The 24,043-nt window shown below is 49.5% G+C and overlaps 1 protein-coding gene across 3 annotated transcripts in view; it reads left to right on the top strand.

The window, feature by feature from the left end:
* Positions 1–658: 658 nt before the first annotated feature.
* The window catches only part of AP3D1 (adaptor related protein complex 3 subunit delta 1), a 101,077-nt gene continuing 77,692 nt past the window's right edge, over positions 659–24,043 (top strand). For 2 of the 3 annotated variants that reach the window (XM_029057337.2, XM_029057336.2), the window contains exons 1-2: positions 817–958; positions 23,752–23,847. In XM_029057337.2, coding sequence (XP_028913170.1) covers positions 863–958; positions 23,752–23,847 — 192 coding nt within the window. In that variant the 5' untranslated portion in view covers positions 817–862. Of the gene's footprint in view, positions 959–23,751; positions 23,848–24,043 lie in introns of all 3 variants that reach the window. The other variant, XM_029057339.2, reaches the window with a different exon arrangement.

Raw genomic sequence — 24,043 nt, 5'->3', positions numbered from 1 at the left:
TGGTATTAAGTGCTTACTATGTGCAGAGCACTGTTCTAAGCACTGGGTTAGATACAGGAAAATCAGGTTGCCCCTCCTGAGGCTCACAGCTGACAAGTGGCAGATTCGGGATTCGAACCCATGACCTCGGACTCCCAAACCCAGGCTCTTTCCACTGAGCCACACTGCTTCTCTAGGATTTGCACCCTCGATCCACCCCCTTCCTCGGGTCGAACCATAGGCTGGCTCGGTGAGGTCAGTGGAGAAGCGACCCCCACCCTCAGCACTGTGCTCATTTGTATATATTACTTATTACCCTATCTATTTGGTTAATGAGGTGTACATCCCCTTGATTCTATTGATCTCGATGATGTTGTCTTGTGTTGTTTGGTTCTCTTTCGCTTTGTTGTCCGTCTCCCCCGTTTAGACCGTGAGCCCGTCGTTGGGCAGGGACGGTCTCCATCTGTTGCCGGATTGTCCATTCCAAGCGCTTAGTCCAGTGCTCTGCACCTAGTAAGCGCTCGATGAATACGATTGATTGAATGAATGAATGAACGAATGAATGAATGAATGAAGGGGGCGGGCCCGGAGGCCCGCGCGCCACGTCACGCGGCGAGGGGGGTGGGTGAGGGCGAGCGCCGTCAGCTGACCCGTCGCCATTTTGTCTCCGTCTGCGAGCAGAGCGGGGCTCAACGGCCAGAGAGGGCGAGGGCCCGGGGTAGCCGTCGCTTTCCCTTCCGGCCGGGACCGCGGACGGCCGTGGGAATGTGACGCGGCGCCGGCCCTGAGGCACCGCAGTGCAGCGCCGCGTTCCCCGGCCGCCCCGCCGCCCCCCGCCTCCGCCCCTCCGGCCCCGGCCGAGCTACCTACGGCTGCCGCCGCGATGGCGCTGAAGATGGTGAAGGGCAGCATCGATCGCATGTTTGACAAAAACTTGCAAGACCTCGTCCGAGGTATCCGGAACCACAAGGAGGACGAGGTGAGGCCGGCGAGAGGGGGCTTCCGGCGGGCGGCGGCCTCGCCTCGCCCCTCACTCCCCGAGCCCGCCGGGAGGAGCCACGTCAGCTCTTCTCGGCTCCCTCGCCGAGGGTCGCGCTCGGGGGTGGGGGGGTCGGTGGGCTCCCGGGCTTCTCAATCGTCATCGTCGCGCGAAGGAGGGAGGGGCGGGAGGCCTGAGGCCCGAGCGTCGCGCCCGACCGTGGCGATGCTCTCCGCGGGGGCGGGGGCGGCCTCGACGGGGACCCGGGCATGGCTTGGGCCCGGTTGGCCAAGCCCGCTGGCAAGCCACAGCCGAAGGGAAGCAGGCGGAGGGCTACGGGCTTAGGGGCGGAGGAATGGAGGGAAAGACCAAAAAAAAAAAACACCCCAAACTAACTTCGAGCCGAGGGGGAATAATTCAGTGGGAATCGAGGGTCTCCCCGGAACCGAAAGGAGGGTCCTATGCAGCGGTCCCCGAGTGAACAGAATCGTAGCGTGAGGGCTCGTGCTCTGTACGGTCGGGGTTTGGTCTCCTTCCCCTTGGTCTAGGAGGGTGGCAGATACAATCCAATAAATTAACCGCGCTTTTTAAAGGCACCGATATCGTTCCCACCCGGGGACACCTTTAAAGTTCCGAGTGAAACTGGCTCAGAGGTAACCCTGTAGATCTGGGGCAGTCGCTAGCTCGCGTCCTTTGCGATCCGGTTACTGTCCAAATCCCGAATTTGCTTTTGACTACGTGGAGGGGCGGGGTGGGGGAGCCTGGCCCCGAATAGTGTTAATGTTTGACCGCTGGATTTTACTGGTTGGCCTCTTTGCTTTCTTGAGAAAATCCCAGCGGTGAGAACCTTGGAAGTGTGAGGCGATCATTGTGGGGAAGGGAACGAGGGATAGAACTTAGTGGAGCGCTGCGAGGACTTAATTTGGGGAACCACGTTTGTGAAAGTGGCTTTCCAAGCCCTTCCCCCCTCGCCCCCACCCCTCAGATAGAGTAGCTCTTCTTTAAGTTTTCCCCTTTCCAGAGCGAGAACAAAGAAGTTGGCGGAATTCTTTGGTAGGTGAAGGAATTTGCAAAAGATGGTCTGCAGAGAGTCAGTTCTTATTTAAAAAGCACCGTGGCAAATCTCTCACTCTGGTGAACATCCGAAAAGTGAATTTTGTATGTGCTCCTAAACTAAGATAAGCCGGTTTTGCTCTATCATTCATCTATCATCTAGACTAACAAATCCAGTGAATGTAAGGTCCGTCGAGGTTTGTTAAAATCTAAGTAAACCGCATAATAATCACCTTCACTTTCATTCATTCATTCGTATTTATTGAGCGCTTAACTGTGTGCAGAGCACTGAACTAAGCGTTTGGAACGTATAATGCAGCAATAGAGACGATCCTTGCCTACGACATGCTTACAGTCCAGAAGGAGGGAGACAGACATCAAAACAAGTAAACGGGCATCAGCATAAATAAATAGAATTATACATATATATATACACACATCAGTGCCCTGGGGCCGGGGGGGGGCTGTGAGAGCACAGGGACACAGAAGGGAGGGGGAGCTGAGGAAAAGGGGGCTTAATCTGGGAAGGCATCTTGGAGGAGGTGTGCCTTTGGCAGGGGAGAGTGATTGGCGGATTTGAGGAGGCAGGGTGTTCCAGGCCAGGGGTGGGATGCGGGCCAGAGGTGGGACGTGGGCCAGGGGTCGGCGGCAAGATGAATGCACAGTAAGAAGCTTAGCACCAGAGGAGAGGAGTGTGTGGGCTGGGACGTAGAGGGAGAGAAGGGAGGTGAGGTAAGAAGGGGCAAGGAGCTGGAGAGCTTTGAAGCCAATAATGAGGAGTTTTTGTTCGATACGGAGGTTAATAGGTGACCACTGGAGATTCTTGAGAAGCGGGGATGGGGGGGTGGTGTGACATGCCCAGAACCTTTCTGTAGAAAGATAATCTGGGCAGCGGAGTGAAGTATGGAATGAAGTGGGGAGAAGTAAGAGGTGGGGAGCTCAGGAAGGATGTTGGTGCAGTAATCCAGTTGGGATAGGATGAGCGATTGTACGAACCTGGTAGCGGTTTGGATGGAGAGGAAAGGGTGGATCTTGGCAATGTTGTGAAGGTAAGACCGGTAGGATTTGGTGATGGATTGGATGTGTGGGGCGAATGAGAGCCAAGTCAAGGATGACACCAAGGTCACGGGCTTGGGAGACGGGAAGGATAGTGGTGCCATCCACGGTGATGGGAGAGTTCTGGAGAGGATGGGTTTGGGAGGGAAGATAAGCTCTGTCTTGTATATGGTGGCAGGAGGACATTCAAATAGAGATATCCTGAAGGCAGGAGGAGAGATGCGAACCTGGAGGGAGGGAGAGAGGATAGGGGAGAAGATATAGATTTGGGTGTCATCCACGTAGAGGTGATAATTGAAACCATAGTTCGGATCCAAGTACTTGATGCAGGGGGGCATAAGGATTGGGTCTTTAACTTGCAATCATATAGGATGGTTGAGCTTTGGTTGGAACTGAGAAACTTTGTGAAATTCTCATTCTTGCCTTTCCTGCACGTGCCTCTTGCTGGGGCCTAGAATGCAGTGAGTGAGTAAGTGGGCAGGGGGCAACACGTGGGGAAGCATAAGTAAAGAGCACCATGCTCATCTGCTCTCATGGCATCAGCTCCTGTCACTTTTCAAGTAATTCCCAAATTTATCTTGCTGGCCTCAACCATTGCCCCTTTGCCCCCATCTACAGATCCATCTCTGCATGGTTGCCTCCTCCCCCCACCAAACTCATTCCATTTAACACTAAAACCTCTTTGCTTTCCTCCCAAATCCACTGCCTACCCGATTTTTCCATTATAGTTGACATCATCCTTCCTACTATCTTAGCATTATCTTTGATTCCTTACCTTCCTTCATCTCTCACATTCGGTCTGTCCCCAAGTCCTGTCTCTTCTCCTACACATTTCCCAGATCTGCCCCTTCCTCTCCATTGGTCCAAGTACTCATTTATTCATTCATTCAATAGTATTTATTGAGCACTTACTATGTGCAGAGCACTGTACTAAAAGCTTGGAATGTACAAATCGGCAACAGATAGAGACAGTCTCTACCCATTGACGGGCTTATAGTCTAGTCGGGGGAGTCAGGCAAAAACAATAGCAATAAATAGAATCAAGGGGATGTATACCTCATTAACAAAATAAATAGGGTAATAAAGATATATACAGGTGAAGAAATGAGCACAGTGCTGAGGGGAGGGGAAGGGAGAGGGGGAGGAGCAGAAGGAAAGGGGGGAAAGGGGGCTTAGCAGAGGGGAGGTGAAGGGCGGCGCAGAGAGGCACCAGAGGGAAAAGGAGAAGCTCAATCTGGGAAGACCTCTTGGAGGAGGTGAGCCCTCAGTAGGGCTTTGAAGAGGGGAAGATAGTTTGGCGGAGGTGAGGAGGGAGGGCATTTCAGAAAGTACTCGGTATATCCCACTTGGACTAGTGCGATAGCCTTCTTGCTGACCTCCCTGACTCTGGCCTCTGTACTGTCCATACTTCACTCTGCTGCCAGATTGGGGTTTTTTTTCCCTAAAATACCGTTTTGCACACATCCCCCCACTCCCCAGAAATTTTCACTGGTTGTCCATTCCCCTGCATCAAGCAGACCCCCCTGACTGTTGGGCTTAAGGCCTTCCGTCACCTCTCTGGCCCTTACCCTCGCTCCTCTCAAGCCAGCCTCCTCAGCTGTACTTTATTCTTGCATCTCTCACCACCAATCTCTTCTTGCTCACGGGTTTCTTCCTGCTTGGAGCTCCCTCTCCCTTCAAATCAGCCTAACCGCAGACCTCTTCACTTCCAAAGCCCTTCTGAAATCCCACCTTCTGATTAGCGTTTCATTTCCTCAGGTCACGTTCTCCCAATGCCACCTCCGCACATATGCACTCACAACTATCTGAAGCACTTCGATACATATCGTCTTACTGTACATGGTCACCTCTCCAGTCTTCTTCTTACCTGTAACTGACTTTGGTGGCTGTCTCCCCTTCTTTTTCCTTCTGCGGCATCTACGCACTCGAATCTGTGCCCTTTGGTCATTTGGTATTCGCCCCATGCTCAGCCCAGTAGCACCTATGTACATATCTACAAATTATATTAATGTCCGTCTCCCCCTTGAGACTGTAAGCTTGTTGTGAGCAGAGAACGCTTCTTCCAACTCCGTTGCGTTGTACTTTCCCAAGCACTTAGCACAGTGGAAGTGCTCAATACCTTTGATTGTAAGATCCCTGAGGGTAGAGATTTTGTATTATAACTACCGCACTCTCCCCAGTGCTTAGTACAAAACTCTGCACAGAGTAGGCACTCGATAAAGAGTATTGATTGAAGAACCATTTATGTAGCTGCATTTGGCTTTTTTCCGGATTCCTGCTCTGGTTATTCACCTCAGCAAATGCTCCATCTAGGCGGTTCTTTGGTCAGTAACCTTCACTGCTAATGGCATTCCTTTCTTGGTTGTCAACCCCCCCCCATGGGTTGGGTGGGTGGGGGGGTGATGTGGGTCTGAATTAGAGGGCGATTCGATTATACAGGAACACATAAAGTGGCAGTTGAAGTTTTGATTTCACTTTGCCCTGATTTGTGCTTACTGCTGCTTTGCTTGTTAGCGGATTTTGAAATAACTAGGAAGATCGCCGACAGATGTTTGGAGAGCTAATACATGTTTTCCAGAAGTTTGGGCGAGAGACAGCATCGATACAAACGATAATAGTATTTACCGGCTGCCAGATTGTCAGCTCCTGGAGAAGCATTGCGGCCTAGGGGAAAGAGCCTAGGAGTCAGGACACCTGGGTTCTGATCCCAGATTTCCACTTTTTAATGTGTGATCTTGGACAAGGCACTTAACTTCTCTGGGCCTCAGTTTCCTCAGCAAACGGGAATTCCATTGGAAAATGAGCCGGTGGGGCAGAGTTGAGCCGCTATGTTTTAGGATATAGTGTAGTGGATGGAGCAGGGGTGGCCAAGCCTCTAGAACTGAAGATCCCTGCAACGGAGAGCTGCAAGCGATCGGTATCTTTTGAGTGCTCGTACTGTATGCAGAGTGCTTGGGAGAGTCCATTCTGACAGCGTTGGTAGACGTGGCCCCTGCCCACAAGGAGAGGCTCGTGTAGTTGCAGCAAGTGGGTTGGTGAGCGGGCCCATGGGGGGCGGGAGGTGAGTGGAGGGAGGACGTTGGTGAGCAGCCAAGAGCCCTGTGGGGTAAGGGGGGGGCCGAGTCGCTGGGCGGGGTGCTGCTGGGCGACATGATGGTCGTCAGTAAGAGAGTATATGTGTGCGAGCGGCCTAGCAGGGGGAGAACAGGCAATGCTTTCCCTAAAACCGTTCCTCTTTCGCTTCACTGCTTTTGGGAGCCTTGTGTTGGAGACGGATTCACAGAAGTGTGTAAGCCTGGCACATTGTTTCATTTTCAATCGCTTGTGGCTGAGAAGTGCTCAGAAGCTTTTAGCTCATCTAAATACTGTAACAAAATTCTTCTGAAGACTGCTTTGAAATAGCTGTTGTGATCTGTGTGCAGAGCTGGGGGAAAAATGCACTGGTAACAATTAAGAGAAGCGGGGTGGCTCAGTGGAAAAAGCCCCGGCTTGGGAGTCAGAGGTTGTGGGTTCTAATCCCGGCTCTGCCTCTTGTTAGCTGTGTGACTTTGGGCAAGTCACTTCACTTCCCTGTGCCTCAGTTGCCTCATCTGTAAAATGGGGATTAAGACTGTGAGCCCCATGTGGGACAACCTGATTACCTTTTATCCCCCCAGTGCTTAGAACAGTGCTTGGCACATAGTAAGCACTTAACAAATGCCATCATTATTATGAGAATCAGCATGGCGCAGTGGATAGAGCATGGGCCTGGGAGTCAGAAGGTCATGGGTTCTAATCCCGGATTAGCCACTTGTCTGCTGTGTGACCTTGGGCAAGTCACTTCACCTCTCTGGGCCTCAGTTACCTTATCTGTAAAATGGGGATCGAGACTGTGAGCCCCACATGGGACAGGGACTGTGTCCGACCTGATTTGCTTGTATCGACAGTGCCCGGCACATAGTTAATAATAATGTTGGTATTTGTTAAGCGCTTACTATGTGCAGAGCACTGTTCTAAGCGCTGGGGTAGACACAGGGGAATCAGGTTGTCCCACGTGGGGCTCACAGTCTTAATCCCCATTTTACAGATGAGGGAACTGAGGCACAGAGAAGTTAAGTGACTTGCCCACAGTCACACAGCCGACAAGTGGCAGAGCTGGGATTTGAACTCATGAGCCCTGACTCCAAAGCCCGTGCTCTTTCCACTGCGCCACGCTGCTTATCCTAAGTGCTTATTTGTTAAGCACTTAACAAATGCCATCATTATTATTATTATTAATTGGATACGGTCCCTGGCCCTCAGGGAGCTCCTAACCGAAGACTAAGGGAGGGGGAGCAAGAGCGGGTGACAGGACATCTAAGGAAGGTGGAAATGATCAAAACCCAAATCCTGCGAGGTCTAGGACAGGAATGTTTTATAGGGTATGGTGCTTGGAGGGTGTGGGGGGAGGAGGGGGCCGGCCGCAAGGGCATGTCCAGCAAAACCTATTCTACCTGGGGAGGGAAGCAGAGGGTCCCTTAGTCCAGGACTGATTTGGGGTGAAACATGATCCCTTCAGACTAGATTCTGGTTCATGTCCTTTGCTCTGGAGTCCTGTTTGACAGGTTTTTCTCAGCACGTAGTCACAATCAAAAGTCAGACCAGCACACCGTTTCACAGCCTTCCCAAACTGTGAAAAACAGAATCTCAGGGAATCTGCAATATGATGGACATAATTGGACTGTTGTGGAGGTTAGTTCCTCTTGTCGCTTAAAATGAACACATTTTAAAACTTGTGTTTCAGTGTCTGTCAACCACTGCTAAAGTATCTGACCTGAAATACTTTTTTTTTTTTAATGGTCTTTTTGTTAGGCATTTACTAGGTGCCAGGCACCGTATTAAGTGCTGGAGTAGATTCAAAGTAATCAGGGTGGATACGGTCCCGTCTCTTTATTCCCCATGTTACAGATGAGATAACTGAGGCCCGGAGGAGTTATCATTCAAACGTATTTATTGAGTGCTTACTATATGCAGATCAATGGACCGAGGGCTTGGGAGAGTACAACACAATATAACAAACAGTTTACAGTCTAGAGGGGGAGAGGACATTAATGTAAATAAATTACGGATATGTACATAAGTGCTGTGGGATCGGGGGAGGTGAATAGAGGGAGCAAGTCAGGGTGAAACATGAGAGTGGGAGAAGAGGAAATGGCTTAGGGAAGGCCTCTTGGAGGGGAGGTGGGGAGAGTAATTGTCGGATATGAAAGAAGGGAGGGTGTTCCACATCAGAGGCAGGATGTGGCCGAGAGATTGGCGGTGAGATAGGTGAGGTCGAGGTACGGTGAGTAGGTTGCCATTACAGGATTGAAGTTTGAGGGCTGGGTTATGTATAGTAGGAGAGCAGCGACGCGCGGTAGTTGGGGGCGAGATAATTGAGGGCTTTAAGGAGTTTTTGTTTCCTGCGGAGGTGGAGGGGCAACCACTGGAGGTTCTTGAGTAGGGAAATGTGGACTGAACGCTTTTGTAGAAAAATGATCTGGGTAACAGAGAGAAGTATGGACCAGAGTGGGGAGAGACAGGAGGCAGGGAAGTCAGCAAGGAAGCTGATGTAGTAATCATGAGCCTGGACGAGTGCTTGGATTAATGTGGTAGCAGGCTGAATGGAGAGGAAAGGGTGGATTTTTGCGGTGTTTTGAAGGCCGACCGACAGGATTTAGTGATAGATTTATCATTCATTCAGTCATATTTGTGGAGCGCTTACTATGTGCAGGGCACTGTTCTGAGTGCTTGGAAAGTACAATTCAGCAATAAAGACAGACAGTCCCTGTCCAGACTGGGCTTACAGTCTAGAAGGGAGGAGACAGATAACAAAACAAGTAAATAGGCGTCAATATAAATAAACAGGATTATCAAATGGGTTGAATGAGAGAGGGGAGTTGAGGATAACACCAAGGTCACGGGCTCGTGAGACAGGAAGGATGGTGGTGCTGTCTACAGTGATTGGGAAAGTCAGACGGAGGACCGGGTTTGGGTGGGAAGATGTTAAGTCTGAGGTGATGGCATGAGGTCCAAGTAGAGATGTCTTGGAGGTAGGAGGAAATGGGAGACTGCACAGAGGGAGAGAGATCAGGGCTGGAGATGTAGACCTGGGAATTGTCCGCAAAGAGGTGGTAGTTGAAGCCATGGGAACGAATGAGTTCGAGGGAGTGGGGGTAGATGGAGAATAGACTGGAACCCAGAATTGAACCTTGAGGGACCCCACAGTTAGGGGGTGGGAGTCAGAGGAGGAGTTCATGAAAGAGATTGAGAATGAGTGGTCAGCGAGACAGAAGGAGAACCAGGAGAAGACAGTGTCAGGGAGGCTGCGGTTGGATGTTTCCAGGTGAAGGGGGTGGTCGACAGTGTCAGAGGCAGCTGAAGGGTCGAGGAGGATTAGGTTGAAGTGGAGGCTGTAGGATTTGGCGAGGAGGAGAACATTTGTGATCTTTTGAGAGGGTGGTTTTTGTGGAGTGAAGGGGAAGTGAAGTAACTTTGCCCAAGGACTCACACAGCAGACAGGTGGCGGAGCCCGGATTAGAACCCGGGTCCTTCTGACCCCTGGGCCCGTGCTCTATCCACTAGGCTATGGTTTTTCTCACTTGAAAAATGTAGTTTTTGAGTTGGATTGTTTTAGAAGTTTTTGAATGAGTTAATTCCTCTCAAGTTGCTGGGTTGCACAAGATTGTGAACAGTCTGCTCAACTTGAGTTCAGTGACTTCTAGCAAGGATAGTTGATCTGTCTTGCCTCTCCCCCTCCTCCTTACTCTGCGTGCATCTTGTTGCTCTGCAGGCCGAGGAATGAAAATGGTTAGGAGCCTGTGGAGTCGTCAGCCCCGGTATGGGTAATATTAGCCAGACATGCCCTTCCTAGCTCCACCGGACCATGTTGTCTCCACCCCCCCCGCCGCTGGCCCCAACGCTCTCCCTAATTCCCTTGCTGCTCTAGTCTGGCCATTTTTTTTTCCCAAGTCCAGGGGCTGCTGTTTTTCTAGGCCACCTTCCTGCATGCCTGATGCTCTTCATAAGGGAGCACATTATTGAGGGCTTAAACTTGTAGAGGCTTTGACTCTGTTTTGTGTGTTTTGGGAAGCTGTTCCCTCCATGCTCCCAAGGCGTCTCTTGAAATCTCCCCTTCCACTCAGCTCAATCTGACCAGAGTGGAGGAGGAAGTGTGTGGGGGTGGCGGGCGGCAAGCAGCAGCGGCCGCTGGAACAGTTCCTCTTCTCAGCTGCTCCCACTTGCTCTTCTGCTTGTGGCTTCCTTGGAGTTCTCCCCTCCACAGGGAGCCCAATAACAAATAGCCCAACGGCAGCTCTCCTGCCTATATTTTTAGAAAACGTCTGGCTTAGAGGCTGGCTGTTGGCCGACCGGTAGAAATAGCTCTCGCCTTGCTTAAGTTTCTTCTCGCCCTCTCTCACTCCTCAAAGCTTCTCTTTGGAGTTGATGCAGGGTGTTTGCCCCCGCTACCTGCAGTTTCAGGTGGAGAGGTGTTTCCCGGGGATTGCTGCACAGCAGTATACGAAACGGCCCCATGGGCAGATGTGGAACTGACTTGACTGATTCATTCATTCATTCAGCTGTATTTATTGAGCACTTACTGTGTGCGGGGCACTGTTCTAAGCGCTTGGAAAGTACAGTTCAGCAATAAAGGCAGACAATCCCTGCCCACACCGGGCTTAAGGTCTACAAGGGGGGAGACAGACATCAAAACAAGTAAACAGGCATCAATATAAATAAATAGAATTATCAAATGGGTTGAATGAGAATGTAAATCAAATGTTCAGGGTGTTTGCTTTTAATTGGTTTTAATTTTAATTCAGAACAGCCCCTATTTGGTTAATTGATGAAAATTAGGTGCCAAGAGGGCACGTGATTTTGGAATTCACTTCATTACGAAGCAGATTGAGGGCCTCGATCCGTTCCAGAGATCACAGGTGGTGTCTCTAAGTCGGTCCAACTGACTTGTTCTTTAGCTTTTTGTTAGTAATTGTTATGACACTATGTCTCCACCTCCCCAGTCTGCATTATTGTACTGCAGCAGGGGCCCAGATGCAGACGAAAATACACTTCCGCTCCTCTGGGCAACTCTTCCAATTCAACAAACTTCAAGCGTCACCCAAAGTCCCAGAGAACTACCAAATTCAGGGGACAGCACCCAAGAGGCACATGCCCATTGATATATGCAGATGATTAAAAAGCACACTGCCAAATCAGCTATGCGCTACAGACTAAGCCGGTGAAATCCAGAGTAACACATTCACCTGAGTAACATATGTTCACCTTTAACATATTCTACATACATTTATATGGGCACAGCAGAGCTAAATACCATCACAGAGTCCTGATACCTAGCAGCACATTAGCCAACGATGCCACGAAAGGCAAGGAAATAGAAAACCAAGTCAGGAAGGGCAGTACAGCCTTTGGGGGGTTGTCAGAGTGAGGTGGCTGTGTGGTATCAGGCTCCGGGCCAAACTAAAGGCCTACCGAGCTATAGTGTTGTCCAGCCTCTTGTGCGGCTGGGAGACCTGGCCAGCTTCTTGAGCAGTTCCGTCAGGGTCACTCGCGGGCCGGGCTCCATATCAAATGGCAAGACTGTATCACGAAGAACGCCGTCCTGGAATGAAGTCGGTCTCCTAGCACTGAAGCTCGGCCCACAGCAACACCAGGTGGGGCATGTAGAGAGAATGGGCCACAAATAGGGAAAAGCGTGAGAAGCAGCGTGGCCTAGTGGGTAGAGCAAGGGCCTGGGAGTCAGAAAGACCTGAGGTGTCATCCCGTCTCTGCCATTTGTCTGCTGTATGACCTTGGGTGAGTCACTTAACTTCTCTGTGCCTCAGTTGCCTCATCTGTAAAATGGGGAAGAAGACTTTGAGCCTCAAGTGGGACATGGATTGTGTCCAACCTGATTACCTTGTTTCTACCCCAGTGCTTGGAACAGTGCCTGGCACATAGTAAGCACTTAACAAATAGCAAAAAAAAAAAAAAAGGCTTTCCGTGTAGTGAATTGAAATGGGCAAGCTGAAAGCAAGGAGGGTAGAGAAGAGTCTTGAGGACATGGAAAGCAAAGCCTCAGCCAGTGCTGCATCCTGGTTGTGTTCACTGAAACACAGCTGCACTGGTAGGGTTTGAGGAGCAGGGGCTGAAAATAAAATGTCCAAGCGGCTGCTATACAGTAGAATGTCACTCCAGCTCTACCGGACTCATCTCAAGACTATAACTGGCTGGTCTGTACACTTGCAGAGTCAAAACAGATATCAGAAAACACAACATCAAATGTTAGCAAATCAGGATGCTGTCTGAGGATGAAACCACCAGTGGCCTGTAAGAAGGACGGCTGTGATGGTTCATGCACCAGGCCGATTCAGAGTCGAGGCCACAGCGCTAAGTGAGACTGGACGAGCGGAGAGAAGCCGGCTCCCAGAGACGGGCACGGGGAACACGCTCGCCTGGGGAGACCCTCCCTCTTTGGTAAGGCCGCCATCTCCGGTCGGATCGGCAGTCAGGCCACTGCCCGTATTGGGCCTTCCACCCCTGCCCGGAAGTGCCAGGGCCTGCTGCCTCCTGGCGCTGCACCCATGCTGCCACCGGGACCCACTGCCATGAAGAAAGAGAACCTTCTGGCAGAGATGGGGGCAAACTCACCGCGGGATGGGGGCAGGAGGGAGAATCGCACACAGAGGGCTGAGTTGCACATTGAACGCTTGGGAGAGGGCAAGGGAATCAAAACCCACATTCTCTGCCCTCAAGGAGCTTGCAGACTAATGGGAGACACGTATATTTTATATAGACCTCTGGCCTGGAACTCAAATCCGCCAGACAATTACTCTCCCTCGCCTTCAAAGCCTTACTGAAGGCACATCTCCTCCAAGAGGCCTTCCCAGACTAAGCCCCACTTTTCCTCATCTCCCACTCCTGTCTGCATCACCCTGACTTACTCCCTTTGCTCTTACCCCTCTCTCCGTCCCACAGTACTTGTGTATATATCTGTAATCTGATTTATTTTTATCGATGCCTGTTTACTTTTATTGATGTCTGTCTCCCCTCTCTAGAACGTGAGCTCGTTGTGGGCAGGGATCGTCTCTCTCTAGTGCTGTATTGTACTTTCCCCAAGCGCTCAGTACAATGCTCTGCACACAGAAAGCACCCAAATACGACTGAATGAATATAGGCTGTGGAGGTGGAGAATAGAACAAGGATATAGTAGATTGTAGTAAGAGTTTTTAAGGATGAAGGAGGAGAATAAGAGAGTCTACATCTAGAGTCATGTGGCAGTTAGCCGATTGGGTGTATCGCAGGGTCCATTTTTTCCATAGATTTGCACATTCAAAATTAGGATTCATTCTAGTACCTGTCAACTAATAGTAAATTCCTTTCTGTGCTAAAAACTGTATTGTTGAACATCACTTAAATGTTATTTGGTCTTCGTTAAAGTCATTCAAAACATAACACTGCAACAGTAGCTGGAAATCTATCTCCAACTCTAAAAAGCAATATGAACACACACACACACACACAAAAAGCAGAAGGCAGTCAGTGCCCTAACCCTGGCCTGACACAGTTACCTCACAACTCAGTGACACCCCCGCCTTCCCTCGCCCCCACCCTACTGTCTGCAGAAGGGATCTCGAACCATCCTGCTGAAAGGCAGTCTCTGGCTCCGGGTCCTTGGCCCGGCCTTTCACTCAATCAGTGTCATTCACTGAGCACTTCCTGTGAGCAGAGCACACTTTTGCGGGCAGTCAGCTTACCTCCACTTGGGATGCTTCTGCCTCCTTACCCTGAGACCGTGCCGTCTACTTTGTCAGTAAAATAGAAACCAACAGTCATTAAGCTCCTCCCAGCTCCTCTCTCAATGAATATCAATCGGTTGTATTTATTGAGCCTTACTGTGTGCAGAGCGCTGCAGTAAGCACTTGGGAGGGTATTATATATCAGTGTTAGTAGACACCTTCCCTGCCCACAACAGGCTTACGGTCTAGAGGGGGAGATGGACATTAATGTAAATAAATTACGGATATGTACGTAAGTGCTGTGGGGATGAGGGAGGGGTGAATAAAGGGTGCAAATCCAAGAGTGCCACAGAAGGGAGTGAAAAGCAGCGTGGTTTAGTGGAAAAAGCACAGGCTTGGGAGTCAGAGGTTGTGGGTTCTAATGCTGGCTCCACCACTTGCCAGTTGTGTGACTTTGAGCAAGACACTTAACTTCTCTGTGCCTCAATTACCTCATCTGTAAAATGGGGATTGATTGTGAACCCCACCTGATCACCTTGTATGTACCCCAGTGCCTAGAACAGTGCTTGGCACATAGTAAGCACTTAATACCAGCATTATTATTATTACTAGCCCCTCCTCTTTCTCTTCTTACTCCAAGTGGCAATCTCTCACCTGCTCTCTGACTGTATCCCCTCTGCCTTTGCTTCTGACCCCCATTCATCTCATGCAAAAATACTTGCTCCCACTCTCCTCCCCTCCCAAAATGCTATCTTTAGCCCCCACCTCTCTCTCTCTTCTTCTCTCTGATGACTCCTCCCCTTCTAATAATAGTAATTATGTATTTGTTAAGCGCTTACTATGGGCCAGACACTGTTCTAAGTGCTGGGGTAGATACAGGGTAATTGGGTTGGACCCAGTCCCTGTCCCACATAGGGCTCAGTCTTAATCCCCATTTTACAGATGAGGGAACTGAGGCATAGAGGAAGTGATGTGACTCACCCAGGGTCACACAGTAGACAAGTGGCAGAGCCGGGATCAGAACCCAGGACCTTCTGACTCCCAGGCCTGCACTCTACCCACTAGGCCATGCTGCTTTCTTTTGCTTTCAATAATAATACAAGTCTTTTCTGTGTTAATTTTTTTCTTTTGGATCCCAGTCAACCAGTCAGTGATATTATTGAGTGCTTACTACGTGCAGAGCATTGTAGTACGTGCTTAGAAGGGTACAACAGAACGAGCAGCCACCTTTCAGCCCTTTGTCTTCCCTTTCCTGTGTGCACCGGCTGCCTTCACTTCCTCTGCACCAAGCTCTTTTGACCCACTATAGTCAGATGTTTTGCTTCCTCAACTCCATCGAGACCTCGTTCTCCCAAGCCCCTAATGACCTCGTAGCCAAATCCAGTGGGCTCTTCTTCTCTCTCCTAATTCTCCTCAACCTCTCAGTCGCCTTTGACGCTGAACCAACCCCTCTTCTTCCAGTGCAGATGTTTTCTTTTCTAATCCTGCTCTTTGTCTCCATTGACACCACCTCCATCCTCCCAGTGGCTGGCCTTGATGATATCTTCCATTCCACACTGGCATTCTGCTCTCACATCCAATCAATTACTAAAACCCGTTAATTGTATTGGATTCTCCCAAGCACTTAGTAGTTCTCTGCACATGGTAAGAGCTCAGTAAATACCATTGATAAAATTATTCCCCAAAAGCCTTTCATGCACTTGCCCTCCCTTCCTCTTTTTTCTTTCTCTTTCTCCCTCTTTCTTTTTCTTTCTCTCCCTTTCTCCTCTTTTTCTCTCTCTCTCTCCCCTCCCCCAGTCCTTCACCCTCTATCCACTTTCGTCCATATTCCATCCTTGCCCTTGAGGCAGACTTTGTGTTTCTGAGGGTTTCAGTCCCTTGAGATTCATTCATTCAGTTGTATTTATTCATTGAGATTCATTCATTCAGTTGAGATTCATTCATTCAGTTGAGAAGCAGCGTGGCTCAGTGGAAAGAGCATGGGCTTTGGAGTCAGAGGTTATGGGTTCAAATCCTGGCTCGGCCACTTGTCAGCTGTGTGACTTTGGGCAAGTCACTTAACTTCTCGGTGCCTCAGTTACCTCATCTGTAAAATGGGGATTGACTGTGAGCCCCACGTGGGACAACCCAATTCCCCTGTGTCTACCCCAGCGCTTAGAACAGTGCTCGGCACATAGTAAGCGCTTAACAAATACCAACATTATTATTATTATTTGAGCGTTTACTGTGTGCAGAACACTGTACTAAGTGCTTGGAAAGTACAATTCAGCAAAAGAGACAATCCCTGCCCACACAGGGCTTATCTAATAGTACCTCATTCTCTCCCTCTCACCTCACTCCCCTTGCTTATGCTCTCCCCTCAGCCTGCCAACCCCCTTCTTCCCATCCCAAATTGGCCATACCACAGCTCTCCACATTGTGAAAGCCCTGAACCCCTGCCTCCTCCAGGAAGCCTTCCCTGATCACTTGGTAATACCCGTCTCATCAACCCAGCATCCAACCTCAGCATTCGTTTAGCTGGTTTGTCCTGATGCGTCCCGCTTCGTCCTTCTTCCTCCTGCTTCGCTACCTGTAAATCGTCTTTGTCCCCAGTACCATTAGTTTTCAGCTGTACTTGCTCTCCTTTAGCTATGTCTTCCCCACCTAAGTGCCCTCGAGAGATGTGATGCAAAATCTGTGACCTGGTACATCTGGTAACCTTGTGATGGGCTTGCGTAGGAGAAGGAAGTTGGCCCATGAATTTCAGCGGAAATGAGGCTTGGAGTCCAGGTTTTGGAAGACAGTCTGCCAGTGTGACTGAAGCTGGGCAAGAGTTGCCAAAGTTAACAGAAAAGGCAAAAGTCAGGAAATGGATTGGTCTGTTGAAATAGAGAGCAGCAGAGAGGCTTAGTGAATTGTCTCAATCGGTAGTGATGTTGATTGGGTGCCTACTATGTGCCGAGCTCTCTGTCTATCGAGTGCTTGGGAGCGTAGGTGCCCATTAAGGCCTGGGCAGGGATTTTAGTGAAACAGCGTGGCTTAGTGGCAGGAACACGGGCTTGGGAGTCAGAGGATGTGGATTCTGATCCCGGCTCCTCCACTCGTCTGCTGTGTGGCCTTGGGTAAGCCATTTAACTTCTCTGTGCCTCAGTTACCTCATCTGTAAAATGGGAATTAAGTCTGGGAGCCCCACGTGGGACAACCTGATTACCTTGTGTCTTCTCCAGCGCTTAGAATGGTGCTTGGCACATAGTAAGGGCTTAACAAATGCCATTGTTGTTTTTAGTGGGGCTGGGGGCTAACAGGCTTCCGAGAGCCATGTTTTTCAGAGGGGCGGGTGCTTACTGTGCACCGGGCACTGTACTAAGAACTGGGGTAGGTGCAAGATAATCAAGTTGGACACCGTCCCTGTCCCACCTGAGGCTCACAGTCAAAGTTGGAAGGAAACTGTCAGGTTTGGGTTGAGAGGAGCTGGGAAATACAGCTCATACACAACTGTGATGGCCATCTATGTTTATGAGTGCTCAAGAAAAGGCAGAGACATGGTTCTTGTCCTCAATTTCTTGGGAGAGCCGGGCCCCACAGAGGATTCCTAAATAGATTTCCAAATCTATTCCCAAATAGAGATACAGCTGGTAGTAGCTAGAGAAAGGAGTGGCAAAAATTTAGGTGGATTTGTTGACTTGATTAATAATCGTTGTTCTCCCTACCTCTCCCCCACTCCAGCCCCCCATTACCACTTCAGCCCTTCTGCCCCACCTAAGCACAACCCCCTGCAGCACTTCTGTACAAGTCTTCCAAGCTTGCTCTCATCCATATAGCCCTCTTTCTTTCTGCCTTGTTTGCATCTCCCCCTTATCGATTTTTCTCTCCTAATTTTGTCAGTGACTCACCACGGAGACAACAACGTGTCAGTAGTCACCCATCAGTAACTAAGGGCTTGCTAGAGCTCGCCCATTCTCTCCTGACAGCCACTTTAATAACTCGCTAATGGCAGCACAGAACTTGTGGATTCCTCCCATCTGGGAGCTGCTGAGATGCCCCTACTAGTGGAATCTCCCAGAGCCCATTGGGTCTACAGATCAGCCGCTGCATCTCCAGACTTCCCACCGTGTGCCTTCAGTCCCCTCCCTCTGATCTCTCCTCCCCTGTCCCCGGCTCCCAGCACCCCTCCTCATCTCCCTCCCCACAGGCCGTGCGCTCTTATCCAACCCCTCCCCACTCCTTGCACTGCTCCTGACCCCGTCATCCTGTCCCAGCAGTGCCCCTCATCCTCCTCCCCTTGCACTGGCCGCTGCCAGCTCACCCCCATTCATCCCCTTCCTACCCCTCACACCACCCCAACCCCATGCACCCTTTCTGCAGCCTCAGCCAAGTGTGGCCTGTGGAACCCCTGCTCCATCATGGAGAAGCTTCCCTTCATCCTTGACCTCAAGTAAAGCACTCAACCCCCTTGATCCCTTCTCCTCATCTCGCTACTCTCCTACTACGACCTGGCCCACACACTTCACTCCTCTAACGCTAACCTTCTCACTGTACCTCGATCTCATCTATCTCATTGCTGACCTCTCACCCTTGTCCCCCCTCCTAGCCTCACAGCACTTATGTACATATCTGTCATTTATTTATATTACTGTCTGCCTCCCCCTCTAGACTGTAAGCTTGTTGTGAGCAGGGAATGAGTCTTCTATATTATTTCCCAAGCGCTTAGTACAGTGCTCTGCACACAGTAAACGCCCAGTAAATATGATTGACCTATTCCTGACCCAGTCACTGCTCCTCACTGTCACTGAAACCTGGGTCTCCCCTGATGACACAGTCTCCCCTGCTGCTCTTTCTCTAGGGGGTTCCCTCATCTTCTCCCACTCCCCCAGACTTATTGGTAAAGGGGGAGGAATTGACTTCCTACTTGCTCCCTAATGCCATTTTTGCTCCATTTCATCCCCCATCCCTCTGTTTGCCTTCCTTTGAAGCCCATATAATTCACCTTTACTCCCAACTCCAATTACTAGTCACTGTCATCTACTGTCCCCAAATCCCCTCCTCCAACTTTCTGAACCATTTTGATCCCTTTCTCACTTTCCTTCTCTCATTTCTCCATCTCTACACAGATCGGCAGGGACTTCAGTACTCATGTGGCTGTCCCCGATGATCCTTCCACTGTCTACCTCCTTTCACTCCTCTACTCCAGTGACCTTCCTGCTCCACCCCACCTCTCACACTCACCAACTTGGGCACACACTTGATTTTTATAATCTCCAGTAACTCTACAATCTCTACCTTCACCAATTCTGAAATTCCTCTGACCACAACCTCCTCACCTGCTCTCTTCCCCATACACCCACCCCCCACAGATCTATCCTGGCTCCCACAGAGCCCTCTGTTCTTTTGACCCCCTCCAGTATTCTGTAGCCACTCTACCCCATTTGGTCTCCCTACCCAAACTACCTTCTCCTGTTGCACATATCCACACACTCGACACCACCCTCTCCACTGGGCTGAACTCCCTTGCTCCCCGTCCCTCCGCCGGTCTCGTAACACTAACCCGCAACCCTGGATCGCCTCCACAGTACGTTTCCTCTGCTCCTGTGCCCGAGCTGCAGAGTGCCGTTGGTGGAAACCCCGACATCCCTCTGACCTTGTCCACTTGAAATTCATTCTTATCTGCTTCAGTTTGGCCCTCCACTGCCCGACAACAGTACTTTTCTTTCCTAATTCATTCCCATTACCACCACCCTCAGCAGCTGTTCCAGATATTTAACTCCCTTCTCAAGTCTTCCATCCCCCCAACTCTCACCATCTCTTTTGCCTAATGACCTGGCTACATACTTCAACAAAATTGAAACCATCAGGTGTGAGCTCTGAACAGGTACATATTTAACTCCCTTTCCCTCTCCCCCTTGGTATTAACATGAAGGGATACAGATGCAACCGCCTTAAGCTGTCTGCGAGCTGTTACTCGTGGTCCCTGCGGGCTGTGACGATTTACACATAAGCTTTTGAGGCTTTGCGGTATATTTTTCTCAAATATCCTGTTCTTCCTCTTGGCAGGGGCAGTCTCCCAAATGTCAGCAGACCTATAACTTGCCAAGTTTGATGAAACTGTAACTGCAGTAGCTATTTCTTGGGTTTGGCACTTGGGGCCTGATCACCAGCAAGTCTCAAACCTGTATGGGGCCTAATCCATTTTGGCTCTTAGGTCTCTTCTGCATTCAGACTTGTTGGTCTGGAGGCGAACAGTGGAAAGACAATCGTGTAGATGATCTAACCTGTGAAAGTCCCGTCTGCTGTATGCAGAGCACTATATTACAGGCTCGGGGGGAACGGTAGAGTGTATTCAGCCTTTTATTGTCCGCGGTTCAGAAGCATAGAGAGAGTTGACAAAATATATAGCCCAAAAGCTCCAAATGGAGTCCAGCTTATAGGCATACCAAAATGGAGAAGTTCTGCAAGTACTCTTTTGAATGGCAGATAGATCAAGTGGCGCTAGCAGTGAAACCGGGCAGGCTGATTCTTCTTTTAGAATCGCACAATTGGAGTGCCTGGTGAAAATGGAAAAACAACACTCTCGTTCAATCGTTGGTATTTTTTGACTGCTTACTGGTTGCAGAGTACTGTGCAAGTCGCTTGGGAGACTGCAGTACAGCAGACTTGGTAGACATGTTCCCTGTCCAGAAGGAGCTTATGGTCCTGAGGGGAGGACAAACATTAAAATAATGAGATGACAGATGTATACATAAGTGCCACGGGGCTGAGAATGGAATGACTATCAAGTACTTGAAGGGTACAGAGCCAAGTGCATAGATGATTCATGTGTATGTATATATCTAATTCTTTTATTTTGATGCTGTTGATGCCTGTCTACTTGTTGTCTGTTTCCCCCTTGTAGACTGTGAGCCCGTTGTTGGGTAGGGATTGTCTCTATCTGTTGCTGAATTGTACTTTCCAGCGCTTAGTACAGGGCTCTGCACACCACGCTCAATAAATACGATTGAATGAATGAATACAGAAGGGGGAGGGAGTAGAGGAGATGAGGGCTTAATCAGGGTAGGCCTCTTGGAGGAGATGTGATTTTAATAAGGCTTTGAAGGTGGGAGAGTGGTGGTCTGTCCGATACGAAGGGGGAGGGAGTTCCAGGCCAAAGGGAGGATGTGGGTGAGGGATCAACGGTGAGATACAGGCCAAAGTACGATCCATCCCTAAGTTGGCGTTTGAAGAGTGAAGTGCGTGGACTGGGTTGTAGTAGGAAATCAGCGAGATGGGGGGTGGGGGGTGGGGAACCGATTGAGTGCTTTAAAGCCTCTGGTAAGGAGTTTCTGTTTGCGGAGTTGAATTGGCAACCACTGGAGGTTTTGAGAGTGCAGAGCCGTGGACTTGATTTCTTTGGAAAGACAATCTGGCAGCAGAATGAAGTATGGACTGGAGTGGGGAGTGACATGAGGCAGGGAGAAGCAGTGTAGCCTAGTGGAAAGAACACGGGCTTGGGAGTCAGAGGACCTAGGTTCTAATCCTGGCTCTACCACGTCTGCTGTGTTATCTTGGGCAAGTCATTTAACTTCTCTGTGCCTCACTTCCCTCATCTGTAAAATGGGGATTAAGATCTTGAGTGGGACATGGACTGCGTCCAACCTGATTAGCTTGCATCTACCCCAGTACTTAGTGCCTGGTGCATAGTAAGCAGTGTGGCTCAGTGGAAAGAGCATGGGCTGGGGAGTCAGGTCATGGATTTAAATCCCCGCTCCGCCACTTGTCAGCTGTGTGACTTTGGGCAAGTCACTTAACTTCTCTGTGCCTCAGTTACCTCATCTGTAAAAATGGGGAGTAAGACTGTGAGCCCCAAGTGGGACAACCTGATCACCTTGTATCTTCCCCAGCGCTTAGAACAGTGCTTTGCACATAGTAAGCACTTAACAAATGCCACCATCATTATCATAGTAAGCGCTTAACAAATACTATTTAAAAACAGGTGTGTGTGTGTTTGGGGAGGGGGGAGTCGCCAGCGTGGCTGATGCAGTAATCAAGGAGGGATGAGATAAATGCTTAGGTCAGCATAGTAGCAGTTTGGATGGAGAGGGAAAAGGAGTCTAAAAGTAATAATTGTGATATTTAGCCCTTACTATGTGCCAAGCACTGTACTGAGCGTTGGGGTAGAGACAAGATAATCAGGTCCTACATGAGGCTCACAGTCTAAGTAGGAGGGAGGACAGGGGTTCCAGCAATGTCATGAAAGTAGAACCAGCAGGATTTGGTGGCAGATTAAATATGGGAGTTGACTGAAGGAGATGAGTTGAGGATAATGCTAAGGTTATGGGCATGTGACATAGAGTGTAGGTGGTGCTGCCTACAGTGAGGGGAAAGTTGTCTGGGTGGGGGTGGGTACAGGATTTGGGTGGGAAGATTCTGCTTTTTTTTACATGTTTAGTTTGAAGTGGGAGATCCAGGTAGAAAAGTACTGAAGGCAAGAGGAAATGTGAGACTGCAGAGGAGAGAGATAAGGGCTGGAGAGGGGGAGTCATTTTCATAGAGATAGGAGTTGAAGTCCCAGGAGCAAGTCTTTTTTTCAACTCCCTTCTGCAACGCCCTGACTTGCTCCCTTTATTCATTCCCCCCCCCCAGCCCCACAGCACCTATCTATCTATATCTGTAATTTATTTCTATTAACATCTGTCTCCCCCTGGAGACTGTAAGCTTGCTGTGGGCGTGGAATGTGTCTGTTATATTGTTCATTCATTCAATCATATTTATTGAGCGCTTTCTGTGAGCAGAGCACTGTACTAAGTGCTTGGAAGACTACAACAATAAACAGACACACTCCCTGCCCATGACGTTCTTATATCGTACTCTCCCAAGCACTTAATACAGTGCTCTGCACACAGTAAGCGCTCAATAAATACGATTGAGTGAGTGCAGATAGAGAATAGAAGGGGACCCAGAACCGAGCCTTGAGGGACTCCCACGTTTAGGGGGTGGGAGGCAGACAAGGAACCTGAGAGAAGCTGAGAATGGTTAGCCGGAGAGAACCAGGTGAGGACAGTGTCAGTGAAGCCGAGGTTGGATAATGTTCCCAGAACAAGGGGGTGGTCGACAGTGTCGAAGGCAGCTGGGAGGTCAGGGAGGTTTAAGATGGAGTAGGGAAAAAACATCCCTGACACGAGAGTTTCTTTATTTCATAGTCCTCATGTGGAGCCTGACCCCGGGAGCGGAAAAGGGACAGGTTTAGGGCGTGTCCCCCCTAGCTCCCCCCGCATTTTGCAATACATTCAGTTCTGCCATAGTTCATGTGTTTTGCGAATCCAAAGTTCAACTCTAAAGTGTGCTTTTAAGTATGAGCTTTTGGAAGATTGGTTGGTTGGGATCTAGAGAGGGTCTTTTTCAGGGTAGGGGAGATTCAAGCATATTGAAAGGGAGCGTGGAGAGGAGCATTTGGAGACGGTGGTAAAGGATGGAGGGAGAGCGGGAGCAATAAATGAGGCACAGGTAGAGTGGGTAGAGTTAGCTAGCAGGTGGGAGATCTCTTGAGACGCTTTGAGTTCAGTCGTTTCATTAACATAATAGTAATAATAGCCATTTTTGTTTTTGTTCAGGGTTTACCTAAGTGTGCCAGATACTGTACTAAACACTACGGTAGATAAGAAATAATCGGGTTGGACACGGTCCCTGTCCCCATGGGGCTCACGGTTTAAGTAGGAGAACAGAGATTAACTCCCCATTTTACAGATGAGGAAACTGAGGCACCGAGACATGAAGTAGCTTGCCCAGGCTCACCCAGCAGGTAAGTGATGGATCCAGGATGAGAACCCATGTCTCCTGACGCCCAGGCTCTTTCCACTAGGCTGCTGCACGCTTCCCGCTCCTTTAATAAGAGCTCTTAGATTGCCTCCTATGTGAGGTGGTTCTTTATTTCAGTACACGATGTTTTGGAAAGTATTGATTCTCGTTTGGGTGAATACTCCCCATATTTGTTTCTTTCAGGCAAAATACATCTCTCAGTGTATCGATGAGATTAAACAAGAACTGAAGCAAGACAATATTGCTGTGAAAGCAAATGCCGTCTGCAAGCTTACCTATGTAAGTTCTTTGGTTTTACTTGGGTGCTCCTGCTCCTCTGTAGAAGGTGCCCTTAGGTCTACTTAAAGGCCTGCATGGTGGGTGGCTCTGTAACTGCCCTTCAGAAACCCAGTGAAAGCAGTGAAGTTGGGATTTTTTGTTTTTATTTCATTCTGGAAAATGTTATCATTTTATTGCTGTGGCTTAAGACACCCCT

Source organism: Ornithorhynchus anatinus, unplaced genomic scaffold (assembly GCF_004115215.2).
Source record: "Ornithorhynchus anatinus isolate Pmale09 unplaced genomic scaffold, mOrnAna1.pri.v4 scaffold_93_arrow_ctg1, whole genome shotgun sequence".
Taxonomy (NCBI): Eukaryota; Metazoa; Chordata; class Mammalia; order Monotremata; family Ornithorhynchidae; genus Ornithorhynchus; species Ornithorhynchus anatinus.
The sequence above is the reverse complement of the archived record's forward strand: the minus strand, read 5'-3'. Positions and strand labels throughout refer to the sequence as shown.